Source organism: Acinonyx jubatus, chromosome E1, assembly GCF_027475565.1.
Source record: "Acinonyx jubatus isolate Ajub_Pintada_27869175 chromosome E1, VMU_Ajub_asm_v1.0, whole genome shotgun sequence".
NCBI classification, from domain to species: Eukaryota; Metazoa; Chordata; class Mammalia; order Carnivora; family Felidae; genus Acinonyx; species Acinonyx jubatus.
Window position 1 is genome coordinate 55368489 of NC_069397.1, and position 27985 is coordinate 55396473.

General features: G+C 57.3%; 1 protein-coding gene across 1 annotated transcript; it reads right to left on the reverse strand.

Moving 5' to 3' along the window:
- Window positions 1-616: 616 nt before the first annotated feature.
- MXRA7 (matrix remodeling associated 7) lies at window positions 617-27505 on the reverse strand. Its single transcript, XM_053212139.1, has 4 exons — window positions 27193-27505; window positions 11204-11267; window positions 7789-7885; window positions 617-870 (listed from the first exon to the last, which is right to left on the reverse strand). Exons 1-4 carry the CDS (start codon window positions 27463-27465, stop codon window positions 756-758), a joined length of 549 nt encoding a protein of 182 aa, XP_053068114.1. The 5' UTR covers window positions 27466-27505; the 3' UTR covers window positions 617-755.
- Window positions 27506-27985: the final 480 nt, after the last annotated feature.

Consider the following 27985-nt stretch of genomic DNA (forward strand, 5'->3'; position numbering starts at 1 on the left):
CCTCGCAAGTTCACGGACTCCCAGAGATTTACTGACCTCCTGACGTGTCCCGGACGCTGTCCCGTGAGGTCATTCTGGTGTTTGACTGAAGGCTGTCTGGGGACCTGCTCTCTCCCTGCACACGTGCCTCGCTTCTCTGAAGGACTTTCGTCTCCTTAAAGGGAGGCCCCGTGTTGCATATGTGATTTCTTCTACCTCTAGCAGCTAGCGTGGCCCTGGGTGCATTATAAGCACTCAGATGAGCCTATATGTGAAGTAAGTCTCACGCGTCCGCAGGGGAAGCTCTCCGAGGGTCGCAACTCTGATAACACCGATTTGCTCCAGTGTGGAAGGTGAGGGTCGAGTTCGAGTTTTTGCTAAAAGGACGCTCAGAGGCCCCCCCCCCCCCACCATGGCCCCCTGGGCACATGGGTGTGGGAAGGATTCAGGGGCACTGTGGGAAGACGGGTAACAGGTCCTGCTGCCCGAGTGTCCAGTCTAACAACCCTGCGCTCTCATTCTGCTTCAGAAGGCTTTCTGGAAGCTTCTGTGACTGCACGGACATAAGCCGTAGGGGAGCATTCTCTTAGCAAAAAAAAAAAAAAAAAAAAAGTCTGACTCCGAAGACAATAATCCCGATTGCTGGAAAACCATGCCTAAGTTTTGGGAACCGCATGGCCCGTGTGTAGCGCCTCTACAGCTACAGACGCGAGAGCGAGTGAGCGAGCCTGCCGCAGCCGGCAAGTCAGGGACGGGGCCTCGCGGGCGGAGGCGGCCTACATGTCGTAGAGCCGGAGCTGCTCCTGCACGTCGCCGTCTGTCATCTCCCCAAACGTCTCCTTGTTGTCCTTCATGAGCTTGAAGATGGCCTCCAGCTGCTCCTTCTGCACTCTGTGGGGAAGAGAGGGGACAGAGGAAGAAGGTGCTCGGGGGCCCAGCGCAGGGGGCCGCCCAGCGCGTCCGGGGCTGGGGCGCTCCCCTCTCGGCTGGTGCGACGTCTGCTTTCCGGGACAGCAAGAAAGTTAAACTGAAGCCAGATCCACTCAAGACACACGAGCTGGTTGGGCCGAACGGCCTCAGCCCGAAGGTTCTAAAAGCGGGTTCTAAGTCTGGGGTTTTCCCTGCAGGTCTGGGGACCCACGTGACCCTGAGAGTTCCTGCGCCCCTGTTTCCCCATGGGTGCCTTTTGAGCTTAGATCTCGCGTGACCCAGGACGTAACGGGGAGAGGGCTGTTTCCGTTCCGTGGCCGGAGAACCCACGAGAAACCATGTTAGCGACAGCCTTTTAGAAGGATGAGGACGGAAACCGTTACCAGCTGGGAAGCAGGGAGCACACGGAGGTGCGTATGGAGGCTTGACCAGGGGCAGGGTTGGCATGGGGTCTCGCTGCCCGGAGGAAGGGGCACCTCTTCCTACTTTGCACATATACCTTATGGCCAGCGGGCGCCCTGAACTGGCCTGCACACAGGCCTGCGAGTGAAGGACTCTTATCTTTTTCTTTTTTTAAGTTCTTATTTATTTATTTTGAGAGAGAGAGAGAGAGAGAGAGAGAATGAGCAGGGGAGGAGCAACGGGAGAGGGAGAGAGAGAATCCCAAGCAGGCTCTGCACAGTCAGCATGGAGTCCGACGTCGGGCTCGAACTCGCGAAGCATGAGATCATGACCTGAACTGAAATCAAGAGTCGGAAGTCCAGCCGACTGAGCCACCCGGGTGCCTCTCAAGGGCTGCTGTCTTTAAGAGGCTCAGCCACCCCATCTGACCAGCAAAGGACAGCTCCCAGGGGCGCGAGTGTTGTGAAAGGCTGAGGTGAAACCGCAGCAGGAAACAGGGCTCAGGGCCAGTCTGGGGCCTGTTCCCGCTCCAGGTGCTGGCAGCGAGGCTGGTCCTGAGGTTTCCCTGCGCACTGGCCCTCCCTGCGGCCGGCTCCGCTTTAGACGCCGCACGGCAGGGCTTCGGCACGGCCTCCGGCCACCCGGCACCCATAGCGCTGCCCGGGGCGGGGTCCCACCGTCTGGTCTCGTCCCACCAGACTCCTTCGGTGGTGACCCCTTATCTCCCATCCAGCAGGTGGTTTCCTGGCTAGAGCAGCATCTAGAAGCTGAAATACTCAAGTCCCAACTCCCAGCCTCTCTTCGTCGCCCTGGGAACTGTGATTTCTACGGTCCGTTTTCCTGTCCTGCCATAGGTGTTCTGTACCCTACAGTCCGACAAAAGCACTGGGAATGGAAAGGATGTGTGTTGGGCCTCCCTGGACGGCATCACAATCCCCCGCCCCGAGTGAACGCAAATTCTCAGGTATTTTCGCCGGCCGCGGCGCTCGGGCAGTGTTCGCAGACATAGGACTTGTACTCTGCTAGAGGGTAACGGGCATCAGAATGAGAGCTCAAATTCTAATGGGTTCGAAGGACGTGATTTCTTAAAAGCAAAGCGAAACTGAAAAAACACACGGTCACCGAGATCATCTACTCAAAGTTTATTGGGCTGAACAAAGGCTGAATACACAGATCCAAGCCATCAGGAGGACGTGAGGCTTGGGGCCCACGAGCCATGTTCAGAAAGATTCCAGACAACTAACTAGCTAGGTAGCTGACCCGGAGGGAGGCAGTCACCCGCTCACGGTGTCATTAAGATCCCAGTCTGGACAAGGCCGTCGTATTGCGTGTGTGGGGACCTGGTTGCTAACAAGACAGCATCTACCTGTCAGGTCTCGGTGTGGCTGGTGTTCTGTCCCGCGCTCCGTCCTTAAACCTAAGGTTCGAGGCCCAGAGGAGAGGGTCACTGGGAATGCGACACGGCCTAGGGGTTGACATCCCGGCCTTCCATCAGATGGCGATCGTTTTTCTAAAAAACTTACTGCTTAAAAAAATGTTGTAACCAACACATCTAAAAACTGCACATTAGTCTGGTGTAGTATAAACGTCGTCCAATATAAAATTCCAAGAAACGGATCTGGGACTGCTCTCATTCTCTCGCGAAACTCTAACTTATCTATGAAACCTTCTAGGAAAAGGCATAATCGAGAGATCTATTTCAAGCAAACTATTATTACTGCTTCTGCCAAAGCGAAGGTTGAGATTCGGCCGGGCTTGATAAGAGCGTCAGTGAAAAGGCTTCTTTTAGCAACAAGAGGGCTGGATTCAAGCCTCCTCGAAATGAAGAGTCAGGGCAACAGCGAATTTCTAGCCGACGCTGGTTCCCTGCCGCCCCCGCCATCGATATAGCGTCTCTCACCCCCCCCAACAACCGCGCCCGGAAGGGGGACGTGGGTCCCCAGGGAGAGGAAGACAAGACCACCCCTAAGCCAGCCACTGAGCGCCGGCGTCTCTCCCTCATTTGCCTGGCACGCCTCCAAGTCTTTCCCGGGTTAGGCGTCAGTGGAGGAAAAGGCAGGGGCTGGGGGGGCTGGAATGCAGCCACATGGTTTTAAAATGACAAGGTGGCTGCCACTGGCCATATCACAGGTGTGAAGGGTGTGTGGAGAGCTGGGTTCAGTGATACGAAAAATCAAAGTCTACGAAACCCTTGCTTAACCGAGCCATCCGCGCCAACAGGGAGGAACGCATCTCCCCCGGGGGTGGGGGGCCAGGGCGCCCCCTGGCATCCTCCCTGCCGAGGGACGGGTCCTGCCGGAGGCTCTAGGTCCCAGCGGGTTTATGTAGGCAAGAGGCACCCGGGAGCCCGCGTGGCTCCGCTCTGGGGATTTCCATTCTAGCGCTCAAGCTTTTAAGATGTCAAAGGGAAAAAGCCTTTAGCAGGAGGCTAAGGATAACTTCATTATTCTTCGGTTCTGTAAAGAGAAATAGGGAGAAAAGATCATTTATTTTACTCCTTCCATCTTGCAAGTATCACGGGGCGGGGGTGGGGGCGGGGAGGAAAGGGGGGCATCGGGGACGACGGGGGAGGACGTTTGGAGTTGCAGAAGCCGGGCTGGACACTGGTTTCTCAGACACGGGGTAAGTTTGCTTCTCATCACCTGCAGCAAGACAGTCTGTCCCCCAGAGCGTGGCACCGTGGCAGCCCACCGACCCCCATTCTGCGTCCGCGAGGCACTTAGTTAGGCAGAGGGGGGCCCCGCATCTAGGCAGTTGGGCAGGGCAGACGTCTGGACAGATACTGGGTGCTCCGGATGTTTGGCTATGTGCTTCCCTGGGGCCCTCCCGTCCCGCTCTTCCTATTCCCACTGGCTGGGTTTTGTCCCCGCCGGGGACACTGGCACCCTAGGATGTGTGCCCACCCCGTCTAAACAACACCCAGAAAGAAGCCCACAGACTTGATGAGGGAAGAGGGGACGATTTTGTCCCTCTGGCGCCCTCTTCTGGAGGTCAGCGTCGCTCATGTTTCTAGACCTTCACACGGGCAAATAAATTCCTCACGGACACACCAGGTTGCGGACGCGGAATATCCCACAGCCTGGGTTCCTCCGCCCGCTCTCGCCCTTCCCTGTTATGCTGAACAACACACCTTCCACTAGAGTTGTGTCCACACCCAGAAAGGTCAGGACATTGCCGAGGACCTTCAGAATGGAGTGGGTGCTGGGGTCCCAGGTTCCCATCCATCAGAGCCACTTTCCTCTGGACCGGAAGGTGGGACGAACGGATGGCATACAAGGACAGGTGTGGCCAGGGGTGCTTTTTTTTTCTTTTTCCTGCCAAGCCTCCAGCTTCACTAGTTCTGGGAGCGGGGAGGAGCGGTCCGCAGCCTGCAAACCCGCCAGCCCAGCTACACCCTGAGGCTGGATGGGGCGCCTCCCAGAGGAGCTTCGGTGCGAACGCACAGTCCCCCAGCCCGGCATGGCAGTGCCGAGGATACCTGTGAGCCCTAGGCCCCAGGGGACACCTCGGAGGAGGGGGTGCAGCCAGTGAGAAGCGGGCTCATTCTTGGGCAGCAGCTGTCTCTGGATTTGCAAACCTTACCATTTCCGACCCCTTGGGCAGAAGGAACCTGACCTGCGGGCGATTCTAAGGATGGGAATGTCCGTTTAAACACGCGGAAGAACAATCTGGGGTCTTGAGTTTAGTCCTGCTTCCTAAAGGCCGTGTTCTGAAAACGTATAAAGTGAGGCTTTGGGGGATGCTCTTTAGTGGGACCACTAAAGATTTGGGCTCTGGCTACGGCTCTGTTGGCTGAGGTGATAAATTTAACGTCGGGGACTTAGAGCATTTATTTGTTAACTAGCTTGCAACTCGACTGGGACCCGGAGCGCCAGGAACGGAATTAGAAACAGGCAGAGTTTGGTCGGAAAGAATCTTGACAGGCAGAGAAGGAAGCAGACTTTTCGCTGGCCTGTGGTTTCAGTGGTTTGACAATAATATGCCTGTTCTTTTCCATACTGGGATTCCAGGGCCGTCTCCTAGACTCAGCTGGGACCAGAGTTACCTCGCACCCGTCGGCTCTCTCCCGGGCCACACGGGAACCACCGTGCTGTAGGTGAAAAGACAAAGCCAAACCTGCCAGCCTCTGCAACCCCAAGCGTGGCCATGCAAGGAACAGAAGCAGCCGTTAAGAGGGGTGGCGCGTCAAGGGGCCCCATGCAGTGCCGCGTGAGCTGGCCGCGCGCGCAGGGGCAGGAGGGAGCAGGCACAGGCAGGCTCGTCCAACAGCCGCGGGGAGCATGCTGGGGAAGGGCGGTAATGAAAATGAACATGAACTCCAGCTCCACCCTTCGAGGACGGTGTTTAGCCCCTCAAGTTGGGGCGCAGCGGTGATGACCACAGCCTACAGATGAGGAGAGATCGCCCCCTTCACCCCAAGAGCGACACCCGGGGCGCGGTCTCCACCGCACGGAATAGCCAGGTGTAAACTGGTATACGACAAGTCCCCAAAGACTCCATAGCGAAAGACCCTGCTGTCTAAACATAACAGAGAAGGGACTTTCCCTCCCCATCACCAAGGTCCCAGCTCGGAGCCCAGCGACAGCGGCCGTCTGACCCCTGGCCCGAGGCCTGGCATCCATCCCCTAACTGGTCCTTCCTGTTCCAGTGGCTCCTCACATCCTCTGAGCACCGGGAACCAGGACCTCAGCTCCGTCCACGGGGACCTTCGAGAGCCCACAGGTGCATCCAGCCCTGCCTATCCTTAATCCCGGGGCTGCGAAATGTTTCTGTAAAGGGCCCGATACGGACTCTTTTGGGCTTTGTGGGCTTTCTCACTCCGGCCACAGCAGCGCAGAAGCCACCACAGGCCACAGGAAAACCAGAGTGGCCGTGTTCTGGTCACACTGAGCATAGTGACCAGGGCTGAAGTCGGCCACCCCTTCCTCTGAGCCGAAAAACCTGCCTGTCCCACAACTTGGGAGCCTGGGGTTTTTGCCACACGAGGTTTTATCAGCTGCATCACCTTCTTAGGGCAGGACCAAAGTGGCAGGGGGACAGCCAGCGGGCTTCCCCGCAGCCTCCCTGGTCCCCAGGGGAATGACAGTTCTGCCCAGCCTCACAAGGGGGCGCTAGCTCCCCGCCAGCTGGTCCATGAGGCCCACGGGGGACGCGTGTTCACTGCGCTCCCAGGACCCTGCAGCCCTGGGAGAGGGGCCTGGTCACCCAGCGACCCCCGTGCTGGCGAAGAACGAGGCGGCTGGGTGCTCGGTGCGCAGAATGAATTAATTGGTTATGAAGGTGGCGGGGGGGATGGGGGAGGTTTAGACCACGCCAGTCATGTTGGGGACACATTAACAGACAGGAGGGGGGAAGCACCAGTGGTCTAAGAAGTCCGTCTCCTTACCAAAAGGATTTGCAAGATTATGTGTGGCTCAGGACCTAAGGAACGTGCTACAGGGAAGTGAGGTCAGAGGTCAGCTCAATCCTGAAATATAAAGGCAGCAAACCACAGGCAGTGTCACCAGCACGGAGGAGTGGGGGGGGGGGCTCCCCTGGAGGCCAGGTCCCCCTGTTCCGGGTCGTCCTCCCGCTGGGCCGACACCGCCACCCCTCCGCCCCCGGGGAAGAGCCTTCCAGGCCGGCTTTGGAAGAAGCGGGGCACGGCCGCAGGAAGGGAAATGCGGGTTCTCGTGGACAGAGCGGCTTCTGACTTTTGAGGGACCCTGAGTGGTGTGGCCAGTGGCAATGAAAGGGTGGCTGAGTTATGCATTCTGGAAAAATAAACGCTCCTGTCCCCTGTGACCCGAGAACCCCAGCTTGTGCTAACGAGCGGGCGGGGCTCGGGGTCAGACCCCCCCCCCCCCGTTCTCCCTTCCCCAGCTGTCCTGCTGTTTCCAGAGCGCTCCTTGGCACGCTGGCGGGACGGAGCGCAGAGGATCCGCGGAGGTTAGCCCACGGGTGTGCGGGGGGTGTCCGGCGGGGGTGGGGGGCGCCCGACTCTAAACCTGGGGCGCTACACGGCTGCCTCGGCCTCCGAGCTCCACGGAGCAGAACAGATACAGAAGGAAGGCGGCCGCTGGGCGAGGAGGGGCCGGAGGGGAGCGGCCAGAGAGATGAGCAGGAAGAATCGAGCTCTGTCCTGAAGTGACAGATTGGTTCTGTCATGAACTCTATCTGGTCCAGGCTCTTCCCCGGCATCTCGCTTTTTCCCTCTGCAGCGGGTCGGGGTGGGGCAGGGGAGGGGCTCAGCGGGTCCTCCCGAGCGCCCTGAGGGGACCCTCTCCAGGGGAGTCACCCTCTCCAGGGGAGTCGAGCCCGGCTGAGTGGAGGCAGGACAGACAGATAGGAAAGAACCCCTGAAACGAAAACAAAACGGAGGGTGGCAGGGGGTGGGGGCAGGCAGCTGGCCCGAGACTCAGCTCGCCTCCTCTCCTGGCCCCCGAGGGCAGGGGCCAGACAGCCCCGGCTCGTCGGAGAGGAAGGTGTGCGGCCTACCTCTGTTCTTCCTCCAGCTCCTCTTTGGTCATCATCTTCTTGTACTGGTTTCCCCGCAGCTTCCCGGGGCTGTATTTAAAGGAGAAGACCTCTCCCCCTGCAGGGAGGAGACGGGGAAGGGGGTAAGAGCTGGCGCGTGGGACTGGGGAGGGGGCTGGGCGCCTCCCACAGACTCCGAGTCCCTCCCTCCACCCCCCCCCCCCCCGTCCACCCTGGTGACCACGCACGTGCTGCCCAGGCCTCCGAGAGGGCACCTGCGACTTTTCTGCTCGACTGGCAGGGCTCCCTCCCACACTCTTTCCATGAAATCCCACCGTGACTTAGGGACTCGAAATGGGGATACAGAGACAAAAATGAGATAGTTGGAGAGAAATCAGTCCCCCTCCCCAAACGGTATGGCTCCATCCACCAAATGCTGGACCCCTCCCCCAAGGCAGGGTTGAGCCATCCACAGAGCTGTCTGGCAAAGGCTCCCGCCAAGCCGCTGCCTTCGAGGACACTCTACCGTCGTCATTGAAGCCGCCCCCCGCCCCCCCATTACTGCTGTGCGAATTACATCAGACCCAGCAGGCTGGGCCAAGGTGCTGGGCTCCCTGCCTCTCCTCGGGTCCCAGGCCCGGAGGGTGGCACAGGGACTCCTGATCCTTCTGCCGAGGTCCTCCAGGCTCTGGGGCTTGGGGGATGCCCACCAGCTATCAGAAATCTGAAACAACGCATCCAGCTCACAGGAGTGATGTGGGATCTTTCACACCGTGTTGAATTTGGGCATCCAAACCGGTGCCTAGTACTGAATAGGTGTACCGGGATTTGCCAGTCCCCGAGAGCAGACTCCTTAGCTGCCTTAGAACAAACAATCTCGAGGCCCGATGAGAGGGCACGCCAGAGGTCTGGACAGAGAAAGGCAGGAATGTGCGACAGGGAGTCAGGGCAGGTGCTGAGCAGAGACTGCCAGGGCGGAAGAGAAAAGAGCTTCAGAGCGGAGCCCTGGGCTGAGTATCGGAGGGAGAGAGCCCCCCGCCCTGGGAATCGATGGCCGTAAGTGGTCCTTCAACCCAGCAGGTGTAGGGCAGACGGCCTGGGGCCTGGGGCGCCCCAGGGGCTGTGGCCTTGCCTTAGGGAGAAGTTCCTACATTAGTACCAGGATTCATGGGCTCTTTATTCTTTCTGCAGACATGAAGTGAGCTCTCTGCTAGGTGCTGGGGGCTTAGCCGTGAATCAAAGGGGCAGCAAGCCAAGATAAGTAAAATACAGCGTTTGACGCTGGTCATGAGGGCTCTGCAGAAAGAACAGGGGTGTGGGAGGCAGGGAGGGGGCTGCTTGGAAGTTTCACTGGAGATGGGGTGGGGGTGGCATCGGGAAGGGTTTTGCAGATGATAGTCGAAGGGAGCAAACCCTGTGCTGTCTGGCAGACAGATCCAGTAAAGCAGGGAGGCCAGCGGCACTGGGTGGCAGAGAGAGGGGCCAGGCCGCGTGGTCGGGGAGGGGGGGCTTGGTTCTTCCTCCGGGTGAGACAGGGCTTGGGGCAGAGACAGGGGAATCCGTTCCCACCCCCCCCATCCCAATCCCCCACTGGAGACCCTGGTCCCTGCCGGCCGGCTCTTCTGGAACACAGCTCAGGCTGACAAACCAAGGGCTGGGTCCTTGGGGACCGCAGGATCAGGGGCTCCCAACAGCACCAGGTATGGCCTGCCTGCGTCTGAGGATCTGGGTGCTTTGCTGAGTAATTCCAAGCCCCTGTCTGCGGGGGCCTGGGTCCCTGGTTGCCAGGAAAGCCCCGAGAAGCCTGCCTTCGGGGCGGAATCACACAGAGCTGCGGTCTCAGACTGAGCTCACCGACAAACGAACGCACCAACCACCAACAACCACGCTCGCTCTGGACCTCCAAGAGAGGCAACAAAGAAACCCAATTACCCTCAACGTCAAGGTCATTGTGTTGCTCTGTTTTAGAAAAAAAGCGATTTTAATTCTGCCAGCTGGGTGCTGCTCAAGGTTTCAATTTACGGGGCAGGTCTGATGATTTTATGTTTTCCGAGCCAGGCAGAACGAACGAACGAACGTCCGTCCGGAAAAGCTTTTCCCTTAATCACATCGCACGTGGCGTACCGAGTGATCCGCGGCCGCGTCCAATCCAGCCAGACCAGGGGGTTTCGATGTGAGAGCCTCCCGGGGAGGAGGACTTCTCGCAGCCTTGTGTGACTGACTCACCAATTTGCTTAGGAAGGGCATCTTAGCGACACTAATCAATTAGCCTGGGAGCTGAGCTGCTCGCCGCAGAGGGCCTGGGGGCCCACTCTTCTTTCCTCTGACAGCTGGGGCCATAGCCCTCCCCTTCCCTCCCCTGCCTTGTCAGAGCTGGCAGGTGGCGGCTGGGGGCTGGGGGCCGTCCAGGGGCAGCAGTCAGATAAGGAGGGAGGGCCCAGTGATGAGGCACACGGCTGGGGGTGGGGCTAGTGAGCCTCCCCTTGTCCTGGCCGAGGGGCCTCCAGCGGCCTCGGCTCCTGCCCCTTTCTGTGTCCCCAAGTCACTAACGGGACCCCCACCTCTGGCATCCCTGCAGCCACCTGGGGCCACGAGGCAGGGACAGACCCCAGGGCCACAGTTCCCGTGTGTCTCTAACCCCCAGATGACGGAGAAGCTAGGAGAGCAGAGTCCCCCCCACCGGGCTCCCTAGCTGCCTGCCCTTCCCTCTTCCCCTGAGGCAGTACTGACAGAAGCGGCAGCGGCCTGTGGGGCCTCAGCGGGGTGCCGGGGGCCCCCCAGCGCAGCCGCACCGCCAGCCCACACGCCCACACCAGCCGTGGTCACTGCATTCCTGCAACGCGTTCTTTCCACTGCCCCTGCCAGCAGTCGGCCAAAAGTCACAGCAACAGTCTTGCCTTTTGACAGATTGAGAACTACTTCGGACATACACGAATGCACGTCCTCCGTGTACTTGCCGTGTAGATGAACAAATGTTGACATGTTGCTGTTTTTTGTTTTCTTGGCTTTTGTTTTTAAGTTTATTTATTTTGAGGGGGCAGGAGGAGAGAGAGAGAGAGAGAGAAAGAGAGAATCCCAAGCAGCCTCCGCACCAGCAGCTCAGAGCCTGACTCGGGTCTCGAACTCACAGACTGTGAGATCATGACCTGAGCCGAGATCAAGAGTCGGACGCTTCACCGACTGATGGAGCCACTCAGGCGCCCCTGATTTTTTGTGTTTGTTTTTAAGAAATAAAACACGACAGACCCAGCGGAAACCCACACCGTGCTTGGTTCTGCCTCTGTCCGTCCAGGGCACTGGCCCCCGGGGGTGCCCAGGACAAGCCCACCGCCTTCCACCCGCTCGGGTTCCAGCTGGCCAGTTTCCTTAACGCTCCCGGACACACCTGCTCCCTTCTCCTGGCCGGCCAGAGTCTGATGGCAGGGATCCTACTCACCATCTTCCTCCTCAGGCTCTGCTCGGGGTGGGTCCTCCTGGCCATCATGCTCCTGCTCCTCTTCCTGCAAGATAAAGAGAGAGTCAGCGTCCGGTGCCCGGAGCTCGACACGGTTTACTCGGATAACGCCACCCAGGCGTCCCCGATCCCTTGGTGAAAGCGACCTGACCCTGGCCCCCGGGCAGGAGGGATGCGCCACAGCGGTGGGGGCACTGGAGGCCGGTGACCGCCTTGGGGAGGTGGGGCAGCGGTGGGCAGAGCGTCAGGAGAGGAAGGGGCCTCCGAGGGCCAGCCTGAGCCCACACGGCGCCGGTGCCTGTCTGTTGGGCGTGGTCGGGAGGACCCTGGTGGGGGCCACAGTTAACCAGCAGGTGGAATCCGTATGATCCCCGAGCTAACGCTGTTTGGCCAAGACGATAAGGGCCGAGGCGCTGTGCTTTCGACCTTTGGACCTCAGTCTCTTTACCCTTTCCGGGTGGGTGCTGGCCAAAGCCTGTGGATGCCGTTTTGGTAAGGGGACTGGGGACTCCCATCCCACACTCTGGGTGCGACTAAAGGCGCCAGAGGAAAACTGGCGGGCCATCTGGGGCCGGGCCATCACAGAGAAGGTGCGTTCGCGGGCTCTGCCTCCCGGAACCTCATTCCTCCCGTTTCAGTGTCCATTTCCCCCACCTCCTGGAGGCCCGGCTCTCCCACGAATGGACTCAATAAACAGACGGCTGGAAGGAGCGTCCCGAGATGGCCTTCTTGGGAGGAAGGAGTGACTCCAGCCTGCAGGAATGCTGGGGGGCACCGGGGACACGCAGCCCAAGGAGCTGTGATGGACAGCGGGCCGGCGGATCCGGAGACACCCCCGGTTTACAAGGGGGAGGCACACACGGAGTGAGCTCCCCGGGCGGCGAAGGCAGCACGCCCAGGCCTCTGGGACTCGGCGCCCGGGGGGTGCAGCCAGGGTGGCGGCCTCGGCAGGGGCAGGGAGGAGCGGCCGCAGAGCGGAGGAGCTCTGTCCCTCACGGCAGAGCGAGCGAAGCTGGGCTGCAATTCTGCACGAGTCCAACCGCGGGTCGTAAGTGGCAAACCCTGAAGGGCCTTGACTTTCTGTCGCTCACAAAAGGCAGCCAGGGGGAGCCGGGCGGGAGCCGGGAGCAAGGCTCTCCATTCAGTTTCCATCCAGCTCAGCGTCAGATGTGAGCGATGTTGCCCAGAGCGCAGGTCAGTACGTGGCGCCTGGGCGTCCAGATGACCCGAGAAGTTTGCCCAGCAAAGCATCTTTGTGGCTGTGGGGAGGGGGCGGGGGCAGGCCCCTTCGGGGGAGGCAGGGTAAGGAGACACCCCTGTGACCCAGCACACCCACTGCTAGGGACCTGCTCTGGACTGGAAAACCATCTGTCCGGGTTTTCCTACAGTGACTCTGATTTTGTGCCGCAGAAACCAATCCAAACTGGAAACCACTGGAATGTTCATCCTTAAAGTTCCATATATTTGGTTAACATGTTCACCAAAATACTAACAGGTTGAATATATCACAGCACACACACACACCATGCATCAGTGTGCATTAAAAAGGAGGCAGCCAGGGGCGCCTGGGTGGCTCAGTCTGTTGGGTGACCGACTCTTGATTTCAGCTCAGGTCATGATCTCACGGTTCATGAGTTTGAGCCCCGCGTCAGGCTCTGTGCTGACAGCTCAGAGCCTGGAGCCTGCTTCGGATTCTGTGCCTCCCTCTCTCTCTGCCCCTCCCCTGCTCATGCTCTGTCTCTCTCTCTCTCTCTCTCTCTCTCAAAAATAAACATTAAAAAATTTTAACAAGGAGGCAGCCATACACACTGATGTGAAAAATGCATCAGGACAAATTTCCAACGGGAAAAAGCAAGAAGCAGCATAGTGTGAGAGGGGCCATCTTCTGGGTGTAAATATAAAAATGAAAATGCACATACATGGTCATAATCACCAAGGAAAAGTTTTCTGGAAGGACACACAAGACACTGTTAGTGGCTACCTTTGGGGAGAGGGGCTGGGGGAGGCAGCCTTTTGTTTTTATCTTACACATTTCAGTATAATTTGGATTTTCTAATATGCATGGAGATACATGGATTTCTCTTAATATATTTTAAAAATGCTACATTTTTAAATGCTACGGTTCAATGGGTCTTTGAACTGTGAAATTGGTGATTTTTTAAATGTTTATTTATTTTTGAGAAATAGAGAGAGAGAGAGAGAGAGAGAGCACAAGTAGGGGAGGGGCAGAGAGAGAGGGAGACACAGAATCCAAAGCAGGGTCCAGGCTCTGAGCTGTCAGCACAGAGCCTGACGCGGGGCTCAAACCCGTGAACCGTGAGATCATGTTCTGAGTCGAAGTCGGACGCCCAACCGACGAGCCACCAGGGCGCCCCTTGACAGCTTGAACATGATTTTAAGGGGGGGGGGGTCGACCAGCTCACCAAGGTGCCCATGGGAGAGGACTCCTCTACCTGCCTATCCATGCAGACTCTGGCACACAAAGAGTTAAAATGAAAACCTTAGCCTTCAAATGTCAGGAAGCTAAGTATAAAAGGAATTTAAATAAGTAAATATTCGACTATGTGTATTGTAGCTCTGTAGCATTCACATTTCTTAAGTTATTAAAACTTAAAACTGCACTAAGACTTTGGAGGTACCTCTGTAACCCAGAATTAAATTAAAGATAAATAGTGTTATGTGTGTGGTAGAGATAGATAGATAGATGCTGTTATAAAATTTCCTGTGTGGGTCTGTGGCTTTTAAAATCGATTTTTTAGGGGTGCCTGGGTGGCTCCGTTGGTGGCACGTCTGACTCTCAATTTCAGCTCAGGTCGTGATCTCACGGTTCGTGAGTTCGAGCCCCGCCTCGGGCTCTGCCCTGACAGCGTGGAACCTGCTTGGGATTCTCTCTCAGCCCCTCCCCTGCTCTCTCTCTCTCTCTCTCTCTCTCTTTCACAAAATAAACTAATAAATAAATAAAATAAAATAGATTTTTTTATTGCAGTCTTCATGAAGTCTGGAAAATAGTGCTGAATTGGCCACATGCTGTTTTCTGTCTGTGCAGAAATGCCCTTCCTTCACAAGACGCCCCTCGAAGCCTCTGGGCCCTTCTCTCCTTGGGGAGAAGGGACGTCTGGTCCCAGAGCTGTGAGCCTGGGAATGTGTGTGTTGGGGGGGGCGATCGGGGGGCGCCTGGCTGTGGTTGTCCCCGAGGCCACTCCACCCTGGCCTTCCCCTGTCCGTGAGAGACTCAACTCCCAGTTCTGCGCAGGCTGACCAGCCAAGTTGCTGTCACCGACAGCCAGAGTCCTGACCCCTGTCATTGCCTCCTCACCCGCCACTTAGCAAGCCCAGAACACATCGATTTCTCTCGGGAGAGTGCTGCCTGCATCAGATGCGGCAGGACGGCAGCTGGGGCATGGGTAGGATGCTGGAGTTTTCCACCTGTGCTTTGGGGAAGCACCCCAGGCCCACATGTTTATCTGGGCTTACTTAGTGGGCTTTTAGATAACATCATGATAATGGAAAGGATTCCATTATTAAACAGGACGCTGTGTATTGCATTTTGGCCTTATTTTATTAAAAAAAAAACGTGTACACAACAGAAAAACCCAAGTGCTGACACCGGTAAGAAGATGGACAGGTCTCGTAAACAGTGCGATTGGGCCACAGATGGCCATCCTTCTGGACGGCGGTGGCCCTCCAGCCTCCGTCCAAGACTCTCTGCCTCAAGATGGTGAACTGTGGGGGCGCCTGGGTGGCCCAGTGGGTTAAGTGTCCGACTCTTGATTTTAGCTCAGGTCACAATCTCACAGTTTGTGGGTTCGAGCCCTCCACTGGGCTCTGCGCTGCCAGTGTGGAGCCTGCTTGGGGTTCTTTCTCTCCGTCTCTCCCTCTGCCCTCTCCCCCTGCTTGCGCTCTCTCTCAAAATAAAGAAGCATTAAAAAAAAAAAAAAAGGCAGTGAACTGTAAACCATGTGTAGGACAGTGAAGGAAAGCAGTAAGGTGGAACCGTGTACCAAATGCTAGAACAGGGGAGCCTGGGTGGCTCCGTCGGTTGAGCATCTGACTTTGGCTCAGGTCATGATCTCGCAGTTCGTGAGTTCGAGTCCCGCATCGGGCGGGACTGAGGGGCGCAGGCCACTGAGGCCCCAGAGGGGACGCCAGGTGGGGAGCCTCGCGGCTTTTGCAGTGACTGGCTGGAGTCTGGTGTGACCGCAGGGGATCACGGGGGTCAGGAGGCAGGGCTCGGACCAGGAAGATCTTATAGGGAACAAGGCATTGAGGAGCCCCCAGCAGCTTTTAAATGGGGAGAAAGAGGAGACCGGCATTTTTGGAGCAGGAAGTAGGAAGGCATGGTGAGGGCAGGATAGGAGGCAGGATGAACTTCCAAAAGGCGGGGGTCCAAGTGCAGGTGAGGGATGTAAGGCCTGATCTGGGAGGGTAAGGGACTCGGCCCTCAGTTCAGTGTTTGTCGAATGAATCAGCGAAGGCCTACCTGCATCTGGTTCGAGGCAATGCCCTGGGGGTCTCGAAGTCGGAACCCCACCCGTGAGCTTGCTCCCTGACACAGCTCGGCTAGGACCACGCCTGGGGCAGCATGACCCCGGCAGCTGCTCAGAGTGGGGACTGCCAGCCCACAAGAGCCCATCACTGTGGATTTCTTCTATTTTTTTTTTTTAATGTTTATTTAATTTTGAAGGAGAGAGAAAGAGACAGAGTGTGAACGGGGGAGGGGCAGAGAGCGAGAAAGGGAGACACAGAATCCCAAGCAGGCTCCAGGCTCTGAGCCGTCAGCACAGAACCCGACGCGGGGCTCGGACCCGCCAACTGTGAGATCATGACCCGAGCCGAAGTTGGACGCTCAACCGACAGAGCCACCCAGGCGCCCCCACTGATGTGGATTTCTTGTCACTGCCCTTGGTCCCGAGAGTGACACATGGCACCTGTGTGTTGTAGACTGAATTATGTCCCTCCCCAAAGTCATATGCTGAGGTCCCAACTGCCAGTACCTCAGACTGTGACTACGTTTGCAGAGGGGGCCTTTAAAGAAGGAATTAAGTTAAAACAAGGCCGTGAGGGTGGGTCCTGCTCCATTCTGACTGGTGTCCTTCTAAGAGCAAATGCATAAGAGGAGGACACACAGGGAGATGCCAGGCATGCGTGTGCTCGTGGAAAGGCCCCGGGAGGACGAAGTGAGAAGGTGGCCCCTGCAAGCCGGGGAGAGAGGCCTCGGGAGAGACGGACCCTGCCCCCCCGCCTGGATCTCACAGTTCTGGACAAAGTGAATGTCTGTGTCTCAAGCCGCCTTAGCAAGCCAGTGTAAATCAATTTCGTGAAAGCTGTGAGTCGGTGACACCCTCTGAGACAGACAGCTGGCGTCACCCTGGTTGGTCCCCAAAGCAGTCCCAGGCGGGGAACCCAACCCCATCGCCTCCCTGACCAAGAGTCCCAGCATTTCGCTACTGGATAGAACCCGAGGGCTTTAACGCCACGTGGCCCCGGCCACTTTTCCTCCAGTGGAGGGATGGGTGGGGGACAGGCAAAGCACAGGGGCCAGGGTCTCCCAGAGGCCGAGGGGGGGGAGGCTTCTCGGAGCCAGTGTGAGCCTGCAGACAGCATGTTGCCTTTTATGGCTGCCCTGGCTGATCCAGGCCTGATGCACAGCGCGAGGCAGAGGATGGGGAGACGGAGACAGAGACAGAGACAGGGGTAGGGAAGAGACAGACAGAGAGAGAGAGAAACATCTCTCTGTCTGCCTGAGCAGAAGGCTCGGCCCTGGGGTCCCGCACACAGGCTCTGCTGGGACCCTGTGAGTTGCCACCAAAGCCAACTGGGCTGTGACCGCGGCAGGGCCCCTGGTTAATCTGGGAGTGATTTTAGAGGACCACGGCTCCGCCAGGCAGGGGGAGAGGGAGGCCTCACTTCCCTGGGGATGCCTGACCCTCCCTCCCCGGCAGCAGCCAACAGAGAGAGGGGCTCCCCTCACCTCTCCTCAGCCTGGGCAGCCCCACCCACCGCAGCGGCTGCAGGCTTCCCATGTGGGCACCGAGAACAACGGGCATCGTGCGGGCGCTGCCTCCCTCCTCCCCCCCCCGCCCCAGCTCCACTGCAGGCAGGGGGGGGGGTGTGACAGTGCTCTCTCCCCTCCCAGAAAGATGCCATTAGGCAATCAGGCTGCTCATCTTTTGCATTCAGAGGGGAGCAGCTGCGGGCGCAGACCTGGCGCCAGCTCCTGGAGCGCCTGTGCTGGGCGGGGAGGGTGGGGGCGGCAGAGGTCATGGTTACGGCGGCTCTCTCTCTCTCCCCCCCCCCCCCCGCCCGAACGGCCAAACAGCTCAGCCACCGCACGCCCAAGTGACAGCTCCAGGCAGGGGACCCTGTATTTGCGGCTGGATAAGGCGCACCCCTGAGCCAAGGAACTTGTGTCTTCTTATCTCAAACTGGCCCCTCTCAGCCTTTCTCTGTGATCACGGCATCTTTGACACTTGGTCATGGCCTGGGAACGCTGATTCAAGCCTGCTGCTTCCTTTCTGCTTCCTTTCTGTGAAGTTCTTCTGCTTCCTGATTCAGGGGCTCAGTCTCTAAGGCTTCCCGGGAAGTGCTCTCCTCTCCCACCCCCTGGGGGCTGCCAGGGGAGGGCAGGCTGGAACTTAGGGTCCCCCTTGGAACCAAGGCCTCGGGTATGTGATCTCGGGCATTCACCTCTGGGTGCTCCTCCTTCCTTTGCGCGGGGTCCTTTGAGGTCACAGAATCCGGGGAGGATGGTCTTGAGCTCAGTTTTTATTTTGCCCTCAGGGGGCAGACCCCTGGAGCTTTGTGGTGGGTACTGAGGGGATTGCTGTGAGGAGGGGCAGGGGAATAGAGGGGCTGAGACCTCCATCCAGGGCAGATCTGCTTTTGCCTTATGCACTGGGCTTCCATTTAAGATTGAAGAAGAACAAAGGTATCTAGCGCCTTAAAAAAAATTGTTTTTCATGTTTTATTATTTATTTTTGACACAGAGAGAGACAGAGCGTGAGCGGGGGAGGGGAAGAGAGAGAGGGAGACCCAGAATCCGAAGCAGGCTCCGGGCTCCGAGCTGTCAGCACAGAGCCTGACGCGGGGCTCGAACCCACAATCGTGACCTGAGCTGAAGTCGGACGCTTAACCGACTGAGCCACCCAGGCGCCCCCTTAATTTTTTTTAAATGTTTATTTATATTTGAGAGAAAGAGACAGAGTGCCAGCGGGGGAGGGGCAGAGAGACAGAGACAGAATCTGAAGCAGGCTCCGGGCTCTGAGCTGTCAGGACGGAGCCCAACGCGGGGCTCGAACTCACCAGCTGTGAGATCATGACCTGAGCTGAAGTCGGCCGCTTAACTGACTTGAGCCCCCCAGGTGCCCTGCTAGTGCTTTTAAAAATGGGAGGAAGCCACTGTGGCTTTGACCTAATTCAAAACCCTATAGCTGATAAAACCTTTGATGAAAGTTCTCCAGTGTGTTTGAACACTTGTAGCCTCGGGGAGCTCACTACCTTACAGAGCCGTCTGCCTCTTTGGGGCATCCGGGGGCATGAAGAGAAATGGCCTCTGCCTGCTGCCCAGGCCAGTCCTACGAGGAGGTGGCATTGCCTCCTGGCAGGGGCTGCCCCGTTCCTTCTCTTTGTTGTTCCTGCGGTTTATAAATTCCACAAGCATGTGGTGGGTGCTACTGTGTGCTGAGCCTGCTGTAGGAGCTGGGGGTGTGGCCGTGACCATGGCAGGCAGGGACCCTGTTCTCCGGAGCCGACATTCCGCTTCGGCATACAATGAGTGCTGACCCTGTGGAGTGCCGTGAAGAAAGCCCAATAGAATGGTGTGCTGGAGCAGGGGTGGGGGACTTCTGTCCGCTAAGGTGCTCAGGCGCCAGACCCTGGAAAGGCAAGGGGGCAGGAGCAGTCATGTGGAGGTCTAGGCCAGGGAGGGTCCACCGGGCAGAGCGGAGAGCAAATCCCAGGGTCCGGATGGGGGGCAGGCCGGGTGTGTCTGAGAGCTGGGAAGGCGGCCGTGGCTGCAGAGAGGAGGCAGGGCGGGCCGCAGGGCCGAGGCAGGAGTTTGGAATGTATTCTGTGCCACCGCAGGGCTTAGAGCAGGAGAGCGTGAGGGGCCCGTTTCCAGGTTATAAAGATCGCGCTGGTTGTTGGGTGGAATGTGGGGGGCGGGCTGGAAGCAGGGGGAGCCGCTGAGAGGTTCCTGCACAGCCCAGAGGAGCCACGGACTGCCGGAGCAGGCTGGAGTGGAGAGGAGGGCCTGACGTCAGGAGGAGGTATCCCACAGGCAGAGGCGACAGGACTTGCTGATGGAGTGACTTCGGGCCGGAGGGAAAATGAGAAAACAAGCACGTTGTGTGGGCTTTTGGCCTGAGCAGCTTTGGGAGCCATGGAGGAATTCTGAGCCGGTGGTGAAGGACGCTGGGGGCGGGGAGGGGCCGAGGGCACCCCTCGGGCAACAGAAGTCAAGAGCACTAGGGGCGCCTGGGCGGCTCGGTTGGTTAAGCGTCCCACTTGGGCTCAGGTCACGATCTCACGGTTTGTGGGTTCGAGCCCCGCGTCGGGCTCTGTGCTGACGGCTTGCTCAGAGCCTGGAGCCTGCTTCGGATTTTGTTTCCCTTTCTCTCTGCCCCTGCCCTGCTCACACTCTGTCTCTCTCAAAAATAAATAAACATTAAAAGAAAAAAAAAAAGAAGAAGTCAAGAGCACTTAACAGACAGGGCCATGTCAGGTGCTCACTGGACAACCACAGGCCAATGTTGAGGAGGCAGGAGATGGGGCTCAGGAAGAGGCTGGGGCGGGGGGGGGGGGCAGTGGTCAGTGTGTTCCAGAGGCAGCAGCGGCGATCCGGGTCCAGAGGTGAGCTCTCCACTTGATATGGGCATGAGCTTGACCAGAGTGGACCAAGAACAAAGGAAGAATACTGGGTAAGATGCTGACTCAGGAAGCGGGGATGGCGGGGAGACGGGGAGAGGAGGGGAGAGACTGAGACCCAGCGTTCACGTTCCCAGCACACAATACCCGGGGACGTGGAGGAGCCAGGCTGCAGGGCCAAGTTCAGCCATCCAGACTAACAGGGCCATCCTGGACTCCGACCTCATATCCCAAACGAGGGCACATTCACAAGCCCTAAACACACTCTCTTGCTCAGATGGCCAAGCACGCCAGATCCAATCCTCTCAGATGAACGGCTTTTGGCATCGTTCCTACAAAGAGGATTTGGAGGACATCAAAAGCTTCATTAAAAAAAAAAAACAAAAAAAACACCACCCAGAGGCACCAGCCAGCATTCTCCCCTTATCGGCAAGGATTAGGTGGAATTCTAGTGTCTACATTGCGGGATAAATAGAGACGGTTATGCACAGCGAGAACTCGGGGACAGAATCAGAGCTGGGAGCACAGGATGAAATGAAACCACTGTGCAGGGGGACCGACCAGGCTGAAGAATTCTGACCACGACCAGCTTTAAGGATAATAGCACAAGACAGGTGGCCGGTGTTTAAAATGTCTAAGGAGGCCTCTGCACCACAGGCAGAGAAACTGGTTTTAGGCTTCATGAAGAATAAAGATACAAATGGTTGGACCCCTGGAGCAGGGTTTACTGATCTGGACTGGAGGTGTTTGCTTGTCTTGGGATTGCTCTCGGATTCTGAGTCCTCAGCAAATAAGCATCTGGCCAGGAGAAACACTATTAATACCGAGGTCACAGAATTAGGTCCTTGCTGAGAACGTGCCCAGGGGTGTCTCAACCAGAGGTCACGCTGGCCAGACCAGTGTTAACAACGTGGAATTGTGTTAACAGCGTGGAATTTTACTTGCAAATATGAAACCCACGCGTGCACACAGATAATCGTGGACTGCCAAGCGCTCTAAGCGATATCAGAGGTGGTTTTCGTTCAAGCCTTTCAGTTTGGGGAAACCGAGGCCTAGAGGCACAGAGGTTAAAGGACGCCCCCCCCCGCACCCAACTCCTACCTACGGCTATTCAGAGGCAAAAATATTAGGTAAACAAGTACCGTGCATTGTCACGCTGGGTTTCCTTGGGACCATTTAATCTCACTTGTTATTCTTTAGCCACTGTGGCCAGGAGAACGCGACTGATACTTCTCCCTTCCGGGTGGGACAGGAGTGGCATCCTACTGCAGCATCCCAGGCTTCCTTTTCAGTTCTGACCAAGCGGCAAGCAGAAAGAGTGTCAGCAAGGCGCTCTGTCTGTGCACAGCACGACCCTCGTAGGAGGGGGTTTCTGAACCCCATCGAAGTCCTGATTCATTCACCTGTGCCTAACGGTGGCGGACCAGGTGTGGTCAGACTCCGGCTGTTCCAGAAAGGCAGCTTTGTCTCTTAAGACATGTTCTTGGGGCGCCTGGGCAGCTCAGTCGGTTGAGTGTCGGCCTCTTGGATGCTTGATTTCGGCTCAGGTCATGATCCCAGGGTTGTGGGATTGAGCCTGGTGTCAGGTTCCATGCTGAGTGTGGAGCCTGCTTAAGATTCTTTCTCGGGGTACCCGAGTGGCTCGGCTGGCTAAGGGTCTGACTCTTGGGATTCTTGATCTTGGCTCAGGTCATGATCTCTCGGTTCATGGGATCGAGCCCCACATTGGGCTCTACGCTGACAGCGCAGAGCCTGCTTGGGATTCTCTCTCTCCCCCTCTCTCTGCCCCTCCCCCACTCGTTCTCCCTCCCTCCCTCTCTCTCTCTCTCTCAAAATAAATAACTAAACTAAAAAAAAATTTAGGGGCGCCTGGGTGGCTCAGTCCGCTAAGCACCCGACTTCAGCTCAGGTCATGATCTCGCCGTTCCCGAGTTCGAGCCCCACATCGGGCTCTGTGCTGACAGCTCGGAGCCTGGAGCCTGCTTTAGATTCTGCGTCTCCCTCTCTTTCTGCCCCTTCTCCGCTTGTGCTCTGTCTCAAAAATAAAAATAAACATTAAAAAAAAATAATAATGAAGGATCTTTCTAAAAAAAAGTTTTTTAAAAAAAGATCCTCTCTCCTTCTGCCCTTCTCCTCCACTTGCAAGTGCTCTCTCTCTCTCTCTCAAAATATATATATATAGAGAGAGAGATTCTTTAAAAATTTACCACCTCCCACTACGTAGAAAATTCTGACAGCTAAATTTTCTGTGTGCAAATAAGACTATCTCTGAAAGCTGGGGCGCCTGGGTGGCTCAGTCGGTTGAGCGTCCGACTTCAGGTCACGATCTCACGGTCCAGGAGTTCGAGCCCCGCGTCGGGCTCTGGGCTGATGGCTTGGAGCCTGGAGCCTGCTTCCAATTCTGTGTCTCCCTCTCTCTCTGCCCCTCCCCTGTTCATGCTCTGTCTCTCTCTGTTCCAAAAACAAATAAAACATTAAAAAATATATATATATATAAAAAAGACTATCTCCGAAAGCAAGAACAAAGTTGAGCCATCGGGAAAGCCCCTGGACTTCTTTCTCACACGGAAGAAGACTTCTGAGCTGAAATGACTTTACAGAAGACACCGTCTTGCACTACCGAACCCTGGACTCTTGTCTGCAGCTCAGCACGACCCCCCAAAGTGATGGTATTTGGAAGTGGGGCCTGTGGGCCCATCCCCGGTGTTGGATGAGGTCCTGAGAGTGGGGCCTCCATGATGGGATCATTGTCCTTATAAGACGAGGAAGAGACCAGAGAGCTCTCTCTCCACCACGTGAGGACACAGCAAGGAGGTGGTTGTCCACAACCAGGAAGTGGGCTCTTACCAGGAACTGAATCGGCCGGCACCTTGATCTTGGGTTCGCCAATTTCCAGAAGTGGGAGGAATAGATTCCTAGTGTATAAGTCACCCAGCCTATGGCATTTTGTTTTAGCAGCTCGAGCTAAGACAAGATTCCAAAGTGAGCAATTGACAGATATCTGTCTCGCCCTCCACTGGCTGGGTTCTGTGCCTTTGCTGACAGAACAGAAAGTGGGGCCATGTCGGCATCACGAAGGTCAGGACGGATGATGGGGGAGGGGATTCACATGCTCCTAAATCATTCTGTGGTCTCTGGTGGGGGGGGGGGGGCGTGCAGGACACAGCCGTGGTGACAAGGATGGTGAGGGTAGGGGACACAGCATGGACCTAACAGCAGGAACACATCAGAGGTGAACCAGGGGGGTGCCTGGGGGGCTCAGTCAGTTAAGCAGTTGACTCTTGATTTCGGCTCAAGTCATGATCTCACGGTTCACGGGTTCAAGCCCCGCATCGGGCTCTGCGCTGGGGGTGCGGGGCCTGCTTGGGATTCTCTCTCCCTCTTGGCCCCTCCCTCTCTCGTGCTGTCTCAGTCTCTCTCAGAATAAATAAAACTTTAAAAAAAGAAAACAAACAAAAAAAAGGAGGTGAACCCGGGCCCCGCCGCACAGTGGGGACAGCCAGGTAAGGCTGTGCAGCCCAGTCAGACCCACACAACCCGAGGGTCTGAAAAACCAAGCCCCGTCCTGAGAAATTCCCCACTGGGTTTCTTTTTTTTCCAACACTGTATTTTTTTGTGATTCAAGTATAATTGACATGCAGTGTCATAAAAGTTTCAGGTGCCCAATATAACGATTCAACAATTCTATAAGTTTCCCGGTGCTCATCAAGTCTCCAACACTGTATTTTGAGAAATTCCAAACCTACAGAAAAATTGGAAGAATAAAACGATGAACAAGGTACTCACGTACCTTCACCTAGATTCACTGATTATTAACATTTTGCTGTCTTTCCGTTTTCTCTCCACGTACACACCCACCTTGCGTGTGTGTGTGTGTGTGTGTGTGTGTATAACGATTAGCATCATGATACGTTGACCCCTGAACGACACGGGTTTGAACTGTGTAAGTCCACTTACAGGCGGATTTTTTCAATAAATACAGTAAATGCAAAAAAAAAAAGAAGAAGAAGAAGAAGAAAAAAGAATCACTCTATGTTATTCCTAAATGTTTAGGCATGCGTTTTTCTAAGGACAACGACATATTTCCACATAATCACAACGCCAGCATCACGCAAGAAACTGTGGTGGATACAACAAAATAATCTAATAAACCATCCATTTGAAACATATCCCAGTTATCTCCAAGATGTTCTTTATGGCTCCCCACCCCCACCCCCATCCAGAACCCAATCAAGGATCAGGCATTCCGTTTGTCTGTCTCGTCTCTTTAGTCTTCAGTCTGGCAGAGTGTCCTTGCCTGTTCTGTGTTTGGTGATACCGTCCCCACTCGGTTGCTGAGCAGAGCTAGGACCCGAGCGCCAAGAAGTCTGAGTTCTGGCCCAGACCTCACTCTAGTATCATCTGAGTGACCCCTGACTTTCACCTTGACCACTGTTTGGGAACCCTACGACATAGTCTTGCTGGAATCCACGCCTCTGTTGGGTAAGAAGCCTGGTAATCCTAAAATTGCAACTTATACATCAGCACCAAAGAGCACTGTTTCCTGGCCTTAAAAGGGCCCGGCTCTGGTTCGTGACATTGTTGGCCACCACTCTCTGTGAGGGTGTGGCAGGCCTGTCATGCTTCCTCAGCTGCCCACCCCTACACTCGCCCCCAGGAGACATGACAAGAAAGAGGTTCTAATAATAGAGCTCTGCCCAATGCCCAGCCTCCCTGCCCTGGCCGGTTGCTCACCCCCCGTTTCTTCAGTGGCTGCCCGGTGTCTCGGGCCATCATGCTACTTTGCTCCCCGCAACCGTGGGGACGCTTCCCAGTGAACCACAGCCACAGTGAAAGGCCGCTTCCCTGGGCTCTGGATCCTTCTCAGTAATCAGCTTTGTGAGTCAAAGGAAGCAGCTGCCCTGAGCCTCCCAGGCCTGGCAGGGCAGAAGGACGACTGGATCAGAAGACCTGCCATTAGTTAGCAAGGTGGCTGTATGCCCCCAGCCCCCATTTCCCCAGGGTCCTTCCACCCGCTCTCCCGGCTCGGCAATATGATAATGAGAAGTCTGTTTCCAGCCAATTTCTTAACAGCTTCTTCCAGGGGTAATCCCACCACGAAGAAGGCAGAGTAGTGGGGGACAGTGATAGGTGTCCCCACCCCCCCACCCCCCCACCCCCGCCCCCAGCACCTGATCCCGGGGCCTGAGGCACGGCAATGATTTAGTGTTTGCCAGCTGGAGTTGATGGGGGCTGGGCAACTCGGCAACGGTTGGGGACCTGAACCTACAAGGGAAGGCAGGAGCTCCGAGTGAGGAGACTGACTTCAACATAACCCTCGCGTCGGGATGATCTCGGGACAGGGTGTCGCAGTGGGAGGACGGCCTCTCAGGGTCATCTGGCAACTGCCCCGCATGTGAACCCCTGTGATGAGCTTTGTCCTTCAAAGCACCCACTCCCCGCCACAGGACGAGCATTTTCCAGACAGAGGCAAATTGTGCTCTGGCTGCTACTGACCATGGGCACCGGGCCCATCCCACTAGATCTCGAATTGCTGAGGGCCCCCAGGCCTTGCAGAAAGCTCTCTCCTGGGTGCTGTAACCCAGAGGGTCAAGACATGACTGGATGCCACAATCAGGCGCTGCAAACTTCAGTCTAGAACTTGCTGCTGAGTGATAAAGGGCCACTGTGGGAGCAGGGCTTGCTGAGGGCAAGCGGCTGAGAATAGCCCGTACGCCTCTCCTGTTCCCAGGAAGCCGTGAGCGCAGGCAGAATCCCAAATACGGGAGCAAACCTAACAAATCAGCACGGGTCCAAACCCCACCTGCCATCCTCATGGATGAGGTCAGCAAGAACAGCAGGGCCTCCATTAAAGCGGAGTCCCTGTCTTCCTTGGGCCGGATACAACAGCCCTGGGCAGGCTGGTTAGAATCCGCTCTAATGACACAATTAGTCACCCACTTTGTCAAACAAAGCGCCTGCCTGCTCAGAGGGGTCCGGCACACTTACTCAGCAAAGAGAAACCCCTTGGCCCAGCCTCACTGCCTTCTCCCCTCGAGGGTTCTCTCCAGTATAAACCACCGTGTCCAGCAGAATTCAGAATGGGCACTGTCGACACACTGACAAGGCACTAAAGCAGCCTGGTCACGCTTTCTACTGCTCTGGCCATCCTCCCTTCCAAGAAGAGGAGCTGGGAAGTTAATTCTGATGTGGGCCCTGGGTGGGAGCCTACAGGAGCCCAGGGAGGAGGAAATCCTGGGAATGTGGGTTTTGTGCCTCGCCAGTAGGTTTCCAATGTAGAGACAAGCACTGGGAAAAGTGTATTTCTTGGTGGGTGAGAGCATATCTCTCTGGGTATCCTGAAGCAAGGCGGCACCGTCAGGACAGAGCTGAAGGACCACAGGGAGTGAGGCGTGGGGCAGTCGCAGGAGGCTCAGCACAGGGGTGCTCAGCTGTGCTGTAGGGGGGCCTTATCTTGCCCTTCCATTCCATAAAGTCCAGGCTTATCTGCAACCCCCGGGGGAGATGTGCCAAAGCACGTGTGCAGTTTGAAAACGACAATAAAAATGACCGCAATTGTGTGGTGCCTTTCCCATCGGCCCCACCCTATGCGCTTCACCAGAGACATCACTGACTCTGGAGTCTGGATTTCAAATTGGCTTAAAAAAAAAAAAAGCCAGCTTTCCTTCCCCCCCCCCCCCTCCAAGTATGACTATTTTCTTCTTTATCGAGACAACTCTCATTACTGCAGACCTTGAAATGTGCCACATGCACGTGGATGTGGGAACCCGTGGGCCGGGGGGGGGGGGGGTAGGGGGCGAGGTGCGGGGTGAGGGGTGGGTGTGACCCGCGCGGGGTTGGGCGGGAGCCGCGGCAGGCCGGCCGGGAAGAGAGGATCGCCAGCGGAGCACACAACTCCGACAGCCTCGTCGCTCGGCGACACTTCTGGGGGAGGAGGGCGAGTTTGCCGGCGGGGCCCTTCCTCCCTGCCGGCCGCGGGCTCTGCGCTCCCGGGAACGGCCCGGCCCGAGGCTGGGGACCCGATCCCCCGCCCCGCCCGAGCCGGGAGACGGAGGGGGCGGGGCCCCGGGGTGGGGAGGGGGCGCCCGGGAGGGCCGGGTCCGTACCTGCCTGGCCTCGGCGGCCTGCTCCTCCGCCTCCGCCTCCGCCGGCGCCGCCGCGCGCTCCCCCGGGCCCTCGAGCTCCCCCGAGTCCTCCGGCGCGGCCGCCGGCTCCGGGGCGCAGGGGCCGGGCGGCGCGGGGGTCCCGGGGGCCTCGGCCGGGGGCGCGGGCTCCGGGCTCGCGGCCGCCCCGCGCCTCACCAGCAGCCAGGCGAGCAGCAGCGCCAGCGCCGTGGCCAGCGCGGGCAGCGCGGCCAGCAGTTCGGCCGGCGCCTCCATCGCGCCGCGGCCGCCGGAGTGCCAGCCCGCGGGGACCCCGAGGGAGCCGGCCGCGCCCCGCCCGCGCCCCGCCCCGGGGCGGAGCCCCCGCCGCGCCCCGCCTCCCCGCCCCCCTTCCCCCGGGGGTGGCTCCGATGCTGGGGGACCCGGGGCCTGACCCCTGGGGGCGGCGCTCCTGAGGCCGGACGAGTCCCAGCCCCGCCCCGGGCCCCTAAGCTTTGCGCTTAGATTTTTGTTTTGAAAACCGGCTTGCAACACTCATTCCACGGGCGCCCTCAGATTACCGTCGTTTTCGGCAGCATTTCCGCCCGGTACAGAAGGCCATCTCACAGCACTTTGGCACCGCCAGCGGAATGAATGCCGACGCCCGTTGAGGCCGGAAGGCTCGCCTAAACCGTGGCCCTGGACTGCCGGCAAGACGGTGCAAAGCGAAGGTCAACCCCGCTTTACTCCCGGCCACTCCCCGGACACGTCCACAGCGTTTTCAGAGGACACTGCCCGAGCCTGGCCGCTGGATGCC